Here is a 14,604-nt window from a genome sequence, read left to right on the forward strand (position 1 = left end):
GCAAAAACTGGACTTCACGACTGTGTCTATAACTTTCTTACTGTATTTACCTACAAGTGTAGTGACTCCAAAAAGTGAATTGAACCCTCTCTTCTTCCACGTTCCATCGCCGGAAACTGTAAAATGTGTAGGGTCCGCATTCGAATCTGAGGCTGTAATTAATTCATTCTCTTCTTTCACAGTTTTAGATATTATCAAGTTATAAATAGTTGACGCAGCCAAATGTAAATTATCAAGACAATTATAGTATGTACCAATAGCCAAACCGTGTCCAATATCCATAATACTACAGAATATATTGATACCTTTTCTCCCAACTCCGATGAGCCTCATAGCAGTAACGATCCGACGATTTATTTCAAATGCTTTATTTACAAATGGGCATGACTGAATATAACGTGTATCTTTGCAACCACATTGTACTCCAATTTTAAATCCTAGTCCTCGTGCAGCTGTCCGAGAAAATGACGTTTTTTTTTGCTTACATGTAGCACATATTATCATTAGTGCAAGAGATGAAAAAACAGAACAGAATTCCAATATACAATAACCAAAATTATAATCAATGAGAATTTCATCGTCATTTGAACTCTTCAACTTTGCAGCTGATGCACTAGTAAAAGATAAATCTTCTTCCAAAGTATGTTGATTACCGCTGAACTTCCGTTTTCTTGGTTTGCCTGGATGATGAGGACTTCTCCTCGAACCTTTTCTATCCATATTAGAAGAATCAGCAAATATTCACTTTGATTTTAAAAGAATATCACAAGAATGCCCGCGTAACTTCTCACTTACTTATACTTCTTCACAGCTTCGAGGTTTACATGGAACTAACTCAAACAAAAAACAAATTGAGTATAGATTCTTGTCTAATACGTCACAATGACCTTCAGACTATTGATATAGTAAACTAAAAGTATATGACAAGAAAGAAAGAAAGCTATTCATACTCAGGTAGCCCGGACCGCCCGTAGTCTATTGTTGCAGTCGTCCGCTCAACCCGGTCTAGTTGCTACGACACTAAAATGGCTGTAACTTTGAAAATAATTTGAATTTTGAAAAATGCTTTCAGGGAGATATTTTTGAATATCCAAACTATCGAATTATAAAAAAAAAATTTTTTCATTTTTTCCAAAATTCTAGACTAGAATACTCCCTTAAAGGAAAAAATCGCAGAAAGAGACTAGTAACTAGGAGCAACCGTCGTGAGACGCAACACGGACTGGATTGAAGTAATGCAAACGCGGTCTCGATCCAGTTTTCCCCGTAACATCTACGGGGAAAGAGAGAGGAGGATGTTTAGTCGGTATTGTTGTCAATAATATTGACTTCCGAGTCTGACATACCCAGGACTAACATCTCGTCTATAAAAAAAAAAAAAAAAAAAATCATACATACATACATACATACATACATCCTGCGGCAGAGGAGAAACTGCTACCAGGCGCGTCTCCCCGTAGTGGATGGGAGAACACTCGCTGTCCTTGGATGACACTAGGTCTCTTAGTTGATGAGGTACAGAGGGTAGGAGCCAAATAAAATACTTTCCCGTGGACAAAACTCCCCCTTTAATAGGTTGGTGACACTAACTGACCTAGCAAGACGATCTTTCCCTGCTGTAACTCACTGAGAGTGTCCGGAACCCGTGTTGATTATTTTCGACGATGCGGGCTACGGCTGATGTGAGCTTGCTCTGCCGAGGTGTAAGTTGCAGTAGCGGATCAGGAGCCAGCCACTTCGGGCCTTGATCAAGGAGTACGCAGTGAGTGTTAGAGATCGGAATCTTCACCGCCCCGAGCGAGTCTAGTCCGTCCGTGTATTCTGGGACTGGCTAAGTGTCGGCTAGGCCTCAGGGAACTGGGGTAGGAGTACTATCTTCGAGGGTACACCAGTTTCTAGTTATGACAACCCGCTCCACTCCGTACGATGCGCTGGTAAATCAAAAAGTATGAGTAATTTACAGGAAACAAACAAGAGTGGAAACAGGCTTCATGCCCAACAAGCAGTGATTGAAGCAAGCGCTGAAATGAAGAAAACGCAAGCGCTGGAGCGCCATGAAAAGCTGACCATTGAGCTGCAAGAGTTTATCCAAACAAAGGTCAATATCCACAAGAAGACAAAGACCAAGACAACCGGTGTAGTCAATGCTCTTGGAAAATTCAAGAAACTGGACGAGGAATGGCAGTCATCACGACGACGCATTCAAACTGAGGTTGAGACGGAAGAAGCAATGGACACTGGATTATTGCAATATATGACTAAAGATTTGCAAATATAAATTTTATTAATAAATTTTTCCATATTAATTCCTTCATGAATAATAAAAAAATAATTAATTGAAGATAATATTAATATAATTTATATAATTATTAATCTTAATATAATTTATATAATTACTTATATGATTAATATGAACATAATTAATTAAATATAAAAAAAGAAAAAAAATTTTGAGTGTGGCTTCAATATACTCATGAACTCAAATCTTAGTTAATTATTGCAATATATGACTAAAGATTTGCAAATATAAATTTTATTAATAAATTTTTCCATATTAATTCCTTCATGAATAATAAAAAAAATAATTAATTGAAGATAATATTAATATAATTTATATAATTATTAATCTTAATATAATTTATATAATTACTAATTTGATTAATATGAATATAATTAATTAAATATAAAAATATAATAATTACATTTATGGACACTTAAAAAATACGATCTACTTACTGATGACTTGGTAGTATGCCATAGTGTAGTTTCACTTTCTTTGCACAAGGTTGATCACTTTGATCTTCTGAGTTATCACTATCACACATATTTTATTGTCAAAAATTAAAATAAAAATGTTTCACAACAAAATTAAATAAAACGCAGGTTATGTGTACCATAGTAAACAACAACGTCGAACTGAGTGAGAAGCCACACCGTACACTCTACTACATATAAAATATATATATATATATATACCTCAGTATAGCGTGGCGACCCGTCGCCACGCCAACAATTCGGTTTACAAGTGAGCCTATAGATGTTTCACATCAAAAAGGCCCGTCGAGAACTAAACAGAGCCATTAAAGAAAGCAAAAGACGCTGCTGGAAGAAAGTGGTCGCAGAAGTAGAGAAAGATCCATGGGGCAGACCGTATAAGGTGGTTATGACCCACCTGAAATGCCAGCCAATGCCATCACCTACGTGTCCACAGCTCCTCGAGAAGACTGTTACTGCGCTGTTTGCCCAACAGCCGGTATTCACCTACAAGTTGGAGCAGCTCAACCCTGAAGACATCCCAACTATCATGTTGGATGAGTTGATAGAGGCAGGCAATCGAGTAGAGAATAATAAGGCGCCGGGATTGGACGGAATCCCTAACATTGCCGTGAAATCAATCCTTAGGGCAGCACCGACATTATTCCTGGATGTTTACGATACATGCCTGAAGGAAGGGACTTTTCCCCAGAAGTGGAAAAAGCAACGGCTAATACTACTTCCGAAAGGGAAAAAGCCGCCGGAAGAACCGTCATCCTACCGACCACTCTGCATGGTAGACACGGCCGGCAAGATATTCGAGCGCATAATTCATCAGAGAATAGAGGCTGTAGTCGATCCACTCCTGGCAGAGAACCAGTTTGGTTTCCGAAAAGGACGATCAACTCTGGATGCGATCAAATTGGTTGTTGATATAGCCAAGGATGCAATCGCCGGAACGATATGGAAGGTTGGAAAGAAGAAATATTGCTTGGTGGCTGCTTTGGACATCAAGAATGCCTTCAACTTCGCTAACTGGGACTGCGTCATGCGGGCTCTAGAAAAAAAAAACGTACCAAGATACCTTCGCAGAATGGTAGTGAGCTACTTCACGAATAGGGTCCTGAAATATGACACGAAAAACGGTACGGAAGTGTACGAAATCACCGGAGAAGTGCCACAGGGATCAGTCTTAGGTCCTCTGCTATAGAACATCATGTATGATGGCCTCCTGAGAATAGCATTGCCTACGGGAGTCAAACTTGTAGCATATGCGGATGACGTAGCTATCGTGATCGTCGCAAAATACCTTGAAGAGATAGAAATGGCATTTGATATTACATTCAGACGAGTCAATTTGTGGATGGACATGGTGAACTTGCAACTAGCTAAGCATAAAACCGAAGCAGTGCTCATCACCAACAGAAAAACGGTAGAAACTATCAAGTTGAGAGTCGGAGAACAAGAAATTACCTCAAAACCATTTATCCGTTATCTGGGAGTGATGTTGGATGCCCGACTTAATTTCAAGCAGCAGGTGGAACACGTCTGTGCCAAAGCGTCAGTAGTGAGGGCTAGTCTCGCACGGCTGATGCCTAACATCGGTGGCCCAATGCAGAGCAGGAGGCTACTATTGTCATCAGTAGTCACATCAGTGCTCACTTACGGAATATTCATTTGGGCTGATGCACTGGAAACTCAAGAATCCTGGAGAAAAGCTGGACCAGTGTATTGACTGAGTGCCCTACGGATAGCTAGTGCCTTCCGCAAAATATCAAAAGAAGCAGTGTGCGTCATTGCCGGAACACTACCTCTTAAAGTTCTAGCAGAGGAAAGGCGGGCCCTTTACCAACGAAAAAGGTCAACTGCACTGAGCCCTGAAGAACTTAGAATTGAAGAACAGCTGAAGAGCATAGGCCGATGGCAACTACAATGGGATGCTGCAGAGAAGGGTAGGTGGACGCATGGCCTCATACCTCGGATCGACATTTGGCTTAACCGGAATCACGGCGAGGTCAATTACTATCTCACACAGATGTTGTCGGGACACGGGTGTTTCCGAGAGTATCTGTACTGCTTTAAGCACGATGATTCTTCGGAATGCCCGTCATGCCCAGGAGTTGATGAAGATGCGGAGCACGTCTTCTTTGCATGTCCTCGTTTCGAACCATAACGTGAAGAGTTGGAGAGGATCCTGAACCAGAGAATGTAACCAGATTCACTAGTGGAAGCAATGTTGTCGTCAGAAGCTGCCTGGAACGCTACTAACACGTTTGCAACAGAAGTCCTCAAAGACTTGCGTTCCACCGAAAGAAGAAGAGCAAATACCAGAAGCCAGAAGGAAGGAAGTTAACACCTTAGCCACCAGAAGGAAGAGCAGTAGCTAGTTCCCCCTCTCACGATGTAATGCCTGACGGCGGTTTCCATGAGGGATTAGAGAAAAGAAGAAAAGGGGTTTAGGGTTTAGTGAGTGGGAGCGTTAGCGTCGAGTTTTAGTATAACGCTGCGTTGAGTCGTCACATATCCAGGCCAAACAGCTATGCCTAGAATCCGCAAAAAGGATTCCTTCCCCCCCTAAAAAAAAAAAAAAAAAACCACCCACACACGGCCGGACGTCCAGCCGAAAATAGTCGAAATGGCTTTCTAGGACCTCAAAACGCGGAGTTCTAATGAAAACTTGCATTCGCAAAATCGAACCGCAATCTATAACTTCCTAGTTTTGAAAATTAAATTTTTAATTTTCAAAGCAGGAAGTTCAAAATTTGGGATAACCAAACAAAATGTATAAATCCTTGTAAAATTATTGATATATAAAGAAAAATTTTTAAATCCTCAATAAATTTTGTAAAAATTAACACTCATTTTAGTCTAACATAGCACATGAAGGTCTATTAGGGTAGGTCAAAAAAATCGATTATTTTTTTTTCAACTTCTAAGATTGAAAAGTTTTTTCTCAGGCACTTCTAGAAAATTCTCACCAAATTTGAGCTCTTAATATTGATAGGAAGCTTATCCGCATCACAGTTATATATTTTTTGTTAGTCTTTTATAAAAAGATCATATCTCGTTATTGATCAATTTTTTAATGAAATCTTTATACATGTTTTTGTAGAAAATTTAATGATCTACAAAAAAGAATTGATATGTATAAGCAATTACACTAACCATTTCAAAGATATCCGAGGTCAAAATTCAAAAAATTTATCAAAAAAACTTTTTTTTTTTTTAATTTCCTACCGCATTGGAAAATAATAGTTGTCAAATGAATATGCCATATTTTAAAAATAATAAAATGACTTCTTACACAACGAACAACCAATAATCGCTTAATTTTTACATTCCGGAATTTCACAGTGAATATTACCTCCATCTCCAAACGCAAAACTCACAGGATTTTGCGTTTGAATCTGAATTTATTTGGTTTTGTCTCAACGTAACTTTTGAACCAAGAATATTGAAATCTCATTGAAATTATTGACATTTTATTATTTTAATCGATTATAAAAATAACATATTTCAATGGCATCAAAATCGGAGCTGGAAACCTGGGAACCTTTCCTTGTAAGTAATAAAAACGGACGTATTATTCTCTTTGTCCAAAAGTAAAGCTTCCTTTTATTTATGAATAGGGTTAAAAATAGTTAAAAACTATCATTCTAGCAATATGAGCTAAAATTTTTATGAAAATATCTACAATTCATGAATTTAATGGATATATTTGAAAAAGTTATTAGAAAATTATTGAAATCAGAAAGCATTGGGATTCGGTCACGAATATCTTTTAAACAGTTGCAATAATTAATTTAACATATCAACTCTTTTTGTAGATCATTAAATTTTCTACAAAAACATATATAAAGATTTGATTAAAAAATTGATCAATAGTGAGATATGATCTTTTTTATGAGACTAACAAAAAATATAAAACTGTGATGCGGATAAGCTTCCTATCAATATTAAGAGCTCAAATTTGCCTGAGAATTTTCTAGAGGTGCCTGAGAACCAACTTTTCAATCTTAGAAGTTAAAAAAAAAAATGTGTGTGTGAGTCAGTCATACACGGTAGAAATTAAACTTTCGAAAAGTACCTGATTAAACATACTCATTGAAAAGTATTGAAAAAATAAACAATCCCTTAATGTAAACTGTATATTGAAAATACATAAAAAAAGAATTAGGATTATTGAAAACAATTCAAAGTAGTGATGCTGGGGGGTGATACCGACATTACAGGAATCTACCTTACCGACCGAGGGGGTCGTGTCCATGCTAAGTTACCATTCGTAGATATGTGAGTCCTGTTTTACCGACCTGTTTTACCGACGTGGATATGGTGGAGGTTGTAGGTGGCGCTGGTGGCGAGTTCTGCCGCCATTTTTGAATCTATCCGCCATTTTCCCGCCATTTTTGAATCTTACTATCCGCCATTTTGAATTCGCTATCTGGTGGCTGCTATCCGCCATTTTAAATCCGTCATCTGGTGGCTGCTATCCGCCATTTTGAATTCGCTATCTTGTGGCTGCTATCCGCCATCTGCTATCTGAAATCCGCCATCTGGTGGCTGCTATCCGCCATCTACTATCTGAAATCCGCCATCTGGTGGCTGCTATCCGCCATTTTGAATCCGCCATTTGGTGTCTGCTATCCGCCATTTTGTTAAAAAATGCACCTGTGATCTCAGCATCACCAATAGTTGCTTAGATCACAGGTGCATTTCATTGTTTATATTCTGAAAAGATTAATATATTCAAACTGTATGTATGTGGAGTACATGCGAGAAGGATTTCACGCAACGCCATCTGGTGGTAGCTTTCATTACTTGTAACTGCGTAGTAGATGACGTCATCCGACAGGTCTGAACCTGTTTAAGGTCATGGTAATTGCGTAGTTCTCTTTGTTCTATTCCTAACTACGTAGTAGATGACTCATTTTGTTCTAGAATTTTCTAACTGTGTAGTAGATGACGTCATCAGACAGGTTTTAAGGTAGAGGAGTGGAGGTAACTGTGCAGTATTTTCTGCCTATATAAGCAGCTCCCCGAGAGCGTACTTCACAAAAACGAAGTACACGTCTCCAGTAAAGTACGAGCTCGTGGCGACTACAAGTTGAAGTACGAGTATACCCAAAGTTCATCTTCTACCTATCAGTATTACTAATTGTAAGTATTCATTTACTGTCTAATCAAAATATGAATTAAATGAAGAATCATTTAATCAACCATTACAATTAATTAAAAAATTTTTACAGCAATCAATCATGGATCTTACCAAGATAAATGAGGTAAATTGTCTTACTGGGATTCTTCCTGTTAAGAAAATGAACGAGTTGGAGTTTAATCGAGAATATAAGATTAACGGTATCGAAGCTATTACAACTCAGTATGGAACTAGGATTGTTGCTAATATAATCGATGAATTTAACATTTATCTACCATCAAGAACTATTCAACATCTAAAAGATGATAACTTCATGAAGATTTTGAATGAATTAATAGATTCAAACTATCTGTTTCTGCGTTGGCATGGTGGAAAATATAATAAATTTGAATTTATTAATTCTAGTCTTGATGTAAAAATGACCAGTGGAATTATTTAATCAATAAAATATTGTATTTCTATATAAATAATTGTTTTCATTTATAATCCCTCGTTTTAAATTTAAGATCAATATTTATAATTCAAATGTTAATGTAGATATATCAGAGATTATATTTTTAACTTAAATTCCCTCGCCTCTTACAGTAGTGACATCTACTATTAGTTTACATTTTACACCTTACAGCAGTCACATATATTATCAGTCTATTCTTAGCGCGGGAATGTAAGTGATTCAAACGACCTATTCCACCGCTACCTTTTACTGCGCCACCTTTAGGAGAGTAGTAAAATTTGTTTTCCAACGGTAGCAGCATGCCGCTGTTGTTGGACTGTGCCTCCCACCCCGCGACCACTTACCAAGCAGTGGCGCGTCTCAAACTTTATATTAGTTGACAAGTTTGTGTTTATGAAATTTACCTTCTTCTTTCATCAGTCTAATAATAATAATAATAATAATCATAATATTAATAATAATAATAATAATAATAATAATAATAATAATAATATTTATAGTTTCATTTATATTCTTATAAATAACGATACATTAAACTATATAAAAATATAAATTATTTTTCGAAATTCTTAAATCAAATTTTTAACAAAACTGTTCAAACATCATTTTCCACATCATAAAACCCTTCATCTTCATCAGTCATATTAACATTATTAATGGCTGCAACAACTGCTCGTCTTTGTGCATGGAAATGTACCATCTTCTGAAATAATGCACTTATACAATTTATTCGTTGATAATTATTATCATTAACTTCATTATCAACACAGGAAACACCAAGTTAAGCAGTTGTTGCTTATACAAATCTTAACTTTTACACCGTCTATTGATATTTCCGACTGGTTAATCATATAATCATCATCATTTAATAGTCTTGTAGCTAGTTCTCGGAAAATGATGTTGATAATATCCTCCTTTGATCTAATCCTCAACCAATCATTAGGAATTATTGCACTGTAGCAAAGTTCAGAACCTTTTGATGGATACACTATAATAATAAACGAATAAATGAATAAATAATGATTTTCATTCAGTTGCAGAACCTTGTTTAAAAATATTCATTAAGAAATCACTAACATGAGATTTGAATTTTTCAGTAATAATAATAATTTCAACTTATATCTCTAGATATATAATTTACATAGAGCGAATATTTTTAAACAAGGAAATAGTTTTATGTTATTATTATAAATTAATAATAACGCACTTGGTACATGTAGTTGACCTTTCACCACATATTCATCATATAATTGAGGACATTTCGACCAAAAGATCTCCTGAAAACACATATCGAAGTGGTGATGGTATGACATCTCCAGGAACTTTGAACCACCAGGATAATTCCTCATGACTTATAATCAGCATCGTTGCAATATCATTGATGGTGATAATAGCTTCATGAAATTGTTCACCTCCCACAATCAAAAGACCGAGTTCCTGGATGATCAAATTCCATATCGTGTTTGGATTGATTGCAGACCATTCGATAGGAATAATAATTTCATAACTCAACATATTCCCCATCTTGAAAAAATTCAATACAATTATTACACAAAATAAGTTTACCTTTATAATCCCAAGAAATATTGTTAAATTATATTCATTCAAATAATTTTCAAATTACCTTTGTTTTTGTTCTTGTTGTTGTTAGTTTCAAATTTTAAAATATTCCTAAAAATGATAAATTAATTTATTAATTAACTTATACATAAGTATTATAATAGTTATTATTAATTCATTAAATTATAAGATAAATAGCAGAACAAATTGTAGAAAAAAAATAACTTACAACGCACTTGCTTCTATTGTTGTCACTATTTTTTTTACAAGACTAACGCTTTACAAGTTTTACCCTGTCTATCTTCACATAATTTCCATCTACGCATTATTTTTTTCTTCCTATTAAAAAAAGTTCTATGATATCAGCCAATAGAAACTCTTAGTCCCAAAATGCATGATGCTGATTGGTCTTTTACGTAAAAACACACTATACACACCCGGTAAGTTGATATTTTGATGTTAATGAAAAAATTGATAATAAACATTGTCATGTAGAAATGATTGGATATATATGATAATAATTTTTCAGTATACCTAAATTCAATTTGTTTCAAAGTTGATTTATTTTTTCAATAAAATATCAGCCTATCAAAATTCTGCTACCGGTTAACGTTTGGCGCGCAGAAGCAGCCAGTTCGAATAATAAAAAAATTTTTTCTCCTAATTGTTAGAATAACTCAATTTGTATTCGAAAATATTTTTTATTATTAATATTATAAATAAATTAAAAAGTTATTGTAATTTTATCAAATTAATTTAATGATAGTTGGTAAAGATTTCATATACACTATAGTTGATGTTTAATCGATGACAAGACTCATACACTCACGCCATCTCTAGTGTCAAATAAGCATCAACTGTGGTGTATTTGATTGCACTTGGAAAAGTTGTTTTGTAATAAAGCAACATCCACGCTTCTTCAGAGATAAATATTACTAATTATTTCTCTCAGGAACTATAGTTTCGATTCTAAAAAACGTTATTTATGAAGTAAAATTACTTGGTAAGATATAATGTCAAATCAGCGTCATCTCGTGAAGTGAAAATCAATTCAGCTTAAAATTATTTGGAAATGTATATTAATTTTGAAAATTAAACCTACTTGATTGGGAATAATAAAAAGATTAAATTCATATTTTAATAAATTTATTAATTATTAATCAACCAATCTTTTAAATTTTTTACATTTTCCAAAGCACATAAATCAGATAAACGATAATGATAATTACAAAAATGATTGTTACAAATTTTCATACTTTTTAGAGAGGGACATTTGAACTTATTAGATCGACAACGTTCAAGCGTGTCAATACTCAAGACAAAACCCCAAGCTCACTGATGTTCAAGAGGATAATGGAACTTGAGGTTGAAAAAACTTACAAACTAACTGGGATTAGAACTGTTATGACAGATCATGGACCCAACGTTGAAATTGACTTGGAAAACAACTTTTCGATATTCTTCCCTGCTGCCACCAACCAAAAATATCTCAACAATCCTGACATGATATTTAAAATGAAATTTTTGATTTTATGTGGTGCTTTGAATCTACACTACATTGGAACCAACTATAATAAATTCAAGCTTATCAATCACTCTGGAAAATCAATTACGGAAATTGTCAGAGAAGTGTGTTTTGATATGTGTACTTAACTTTTATACTAAATAATTTTTTATACTTATTCTAGTAAGGTTTGTAATTAAAAAACATTAAATTACAAAAACATTGTTATTTATTTACTATTTTTAATTACATTAAGTTTATTGATTAGTACAGGTTCAATAATTTTATTTATTTGTTGTATTCTTCAACGAAATCGTTCTCTGTCTCTCGCCGCTTGTTCCCATGGACCTTTCCTGGCTTGTCTTGATGCAAAGTCCCACACATACATGTGATGTATGGTAGGCTCGAGGTTGAACTGAACTGTCATTCTACGTAAGTTTTCTTACAGTGCTGCTGATTGGATTGTATTCAATGATGCGATCATGTATTATTAAACAGTAAGCAGCAGTTTGATTTGGAAACTGTGCTGACGATTCAAACTCCAGGCGTATATCCACAGGTCCAGACTTGATTGACTCGTTCTGCTTGGAACAGTCAATTATATACAGAGGTGCTGTATTCAGAAAATTCTTCTTAGCCAATAGCGGTTCAGCTTCTTTCCCATAGTAAGCACTTTGAAAATTTGTGTACATATCATACATCAAGGCATACTGATTATGCACAATGTTGAGGTTCAAATTTCCATATGGATAACTCTGAGAGTTCAAGAACAGCTTAATGTCTCTTATGCTGCAGTGATCAAACTCGCTTGCGTTTTGATTCGATTGATTCTTTCTTGCTGTTTGGAATCCAAGGATGACAAAACGAGGTTTCTCAAGCTGGTTGGTTGTTTTGATTACCCAAATATGCTTGTTGGTAGCTGGTAGCAGTGGATACTCATATAATTCCCAAGTCCGGAAACTGATTGGGATAGCTGGATCAGAGGTTATGTAATTCAACACCTCGATTTTTTGCTTGTCAGACATTGTTATATACGGTACAATCCACTCAATTTTTTGGATTGTAATTGTAACATTGTCAGGTGCTGCAGCGGTAACAACGTAAGCATTTTGATCAGTGTTTGATCTGATCAGTATCAATTCATGCTTGGCATTCACGATAATTCGTTGATAATCTTCAGCAAATCCAAGAATGAAACTCAGCGGTACTGAGACATCAAAGTAACCGCTATTATCAGTCAGCTTGTTGTCATCTTCATTAACAATCCAACCAGCATTTTCCAGAATATTTTGTTGTCCCGGACTCAGAGAAGCGTATCCTTTCATAACACTGGTGATACCCACATTCTTACATCTGTCGATTTCTACACCATTGAGCTCATAACGTATCTCTTCAAACATATGACAAACAGCCATGTTGACCATCTTCGTAGTAGCACTTACAGCAGTACCATCAGCTTTCCTCATTCTTCCATAAAAATGTAATGTGCTCTTGCTTGGGAGCAAGCACAGATCTTGATGCTGAACAGCAATCCTGATTTCATCACTGTTGTTGAACGTTGATGATGCGTATGGTAGGTGTGAATGAGCTTCACAGTGTGCAATAGACTCATCAAAAATAATCGATTTTTTTATATCTAAGATTTCCGCCATGGTATTACGCAAGCTAGACAACAAAAACTTATTTTTATCTTATGAATTTTCCACGTAATTTTAGTCCTAGACTTTTGAGGAAGTCTGCGTTCTGTCGTGTTAACACTTTCAGAGCTTGATGATGACTGATGATCTTTGGGCATGCTGCAATCCTTTTATACCCATTACCAGTCTTTGTCTCATATACGATACCCATTACAGACTTTTTATATGCAGTCTTATCGTTATAGTCTCACCACGGAAATTTGCTATTCTCCCGTCTTGATCAACAATGCGGAGTCTCACGTTGTGTATTGCTCGTACGGCGACTGGTAGGTAAATGATGTTTGTTGGCACTTCCACTATTTTATATCCTGCTGGAACCCTCGGGAAAAATTCATGGATTGTATGATTCTTCTCACCATTGATGTATGATCCAGTAGTTATATTGCACTCGACTCTCAGAGAGTTGATTTTTAATATTTTGACTGGTAAATCAGATTTATGAGTTGTGTTAGGTTCAAGAACACGTTTGGTAAATCCAAGTAATGGTCCAATGGAATCTTCAGGTTCAAAATTTATATACTGATCACATTTTATTTCACTCTTCAACTCATTGTTGTTTGCTTTTAAAGTGAAACTCAGTTCAGGCAATGTCTTGTTTATATAAGTTTCAATATCTTTAATTTCATAACTCCCTGTCGGTATAGTTATTTCTTGAAATCTCTTGATTGAACTTCTCTTGGATCTTTTTGATGACACATAAAATTTATTATTATCAACATCAATATTTGGTATTGAATTGAATGTCAGGAGCTTAACAAGTCCAAGTACATAATTTTTTGTTGGTGATAGCTCAATCGGCGGAAAATAATTTGCCTCCAGTACGGAGGAGTTTCCGGATAGTGTCAAGGTGAATGACTCTGCCATGACTGACGCTTATAGTCCCGAGTCACTTCAATTTATAGTTGTCCAACCAGGAATTTTAAGCACAAATGTCCACATATGATTGTATCAAAATCTTGATATCTTTTATGATTGTACTTTACGCTACCAACATCGAGATATTTCATCAAGTCTTGTGGGGGTTGTAGATTACCAAAACTGTCAAAGTAAATTACTTGATTATGATTCTTCTTGTATGCAACCCAGTGAGTTCCAGGTCCAAGTTTATCATCCAAATTTATTATTGCTGATTCATTTATCTTCACTCCAGATTTTGGTAAATCATTTCTCATGAAAACTCCACGAAAATTTGGAATTTTAAGTAGCTTGGCATATTTTAATAAATCGATGTTAGTCAGTGCTCGATGTGGTAGCTCTACTGGTTTTTTGACTTCTTGCAACCAGCTCCCTCTGGGTATGGTTTCAGATAAAGTCCCATACCATTGCGGTAAGGTTTGAGGTATAATCCTCTACCTACAGCTATTTCCTCCATCTTCAAATTGTGACGTTTCTTTTCTACAAGTTGATTTTTAGCTGCGCTAGCATCGTTCACAGCTTTTGCAACACCTGCAGCTCCACCTGTCAGAGCACCAACAGCTGA

General features: G+C 35.5%; 1 protein-coding gene across 1 annotated transcript; it reads right to left on the reverse strand.

Moving 5' to 3' along the window:
- Positions 1–9,605: 9,605 nt before the first annotated feature.
- On the reverse strand, positions 9,606–13,079 carry LOC123269103. The gene is made up of 2 exons (XM_044734633.1): positions 11,874–13,079; positions 9,606–9,887 (listed from the first exon to the last, which is right to left on the reverse strand). Exons 1-2 carry the CDS (start codon positions 13,077–13,079, stop codon positions 9,606–9,608), a joined length of 1,488 nt encoding a protein of 495 aa, XP_044590568.1.
- Positions 13,080–14,604: the final 1,525 nt, after the last annotated feature.

This window comes from Cotesia glomerata, linkage group LG7, assembly GCF_020080835.1.
Source record: "Cotesia glomerata isolate CgM1 linkage group LG7, MPM_Cglom_v2.3, whole genome shotgun sequence".
Lineage (NCBI taxonomy): Eukaryota > Metazoa > Arthropoda > Insecta > Hymenoptera > Braconidae > Cotesia > Cotesia glomerata.

What these genes read in the sequence shown, in the direction of transcription:
- LOC123269103 (XM_044734633.1), bottom strand. Translation starts at nt 13,079, where the DNA reads ATGGCGGAAATCTTAGATATAAAAAAATCGATTATTTTTGATGAGTCT. An exon ending in ACAATCCAATCAGCAGCACT is followed by an intron (nt 9,888 to 11,873) that starts GTAAGAAAACTT and finishes AATTTTTTCAAG; the next exon opens with ATGGGGAATATGTTGAGTTA.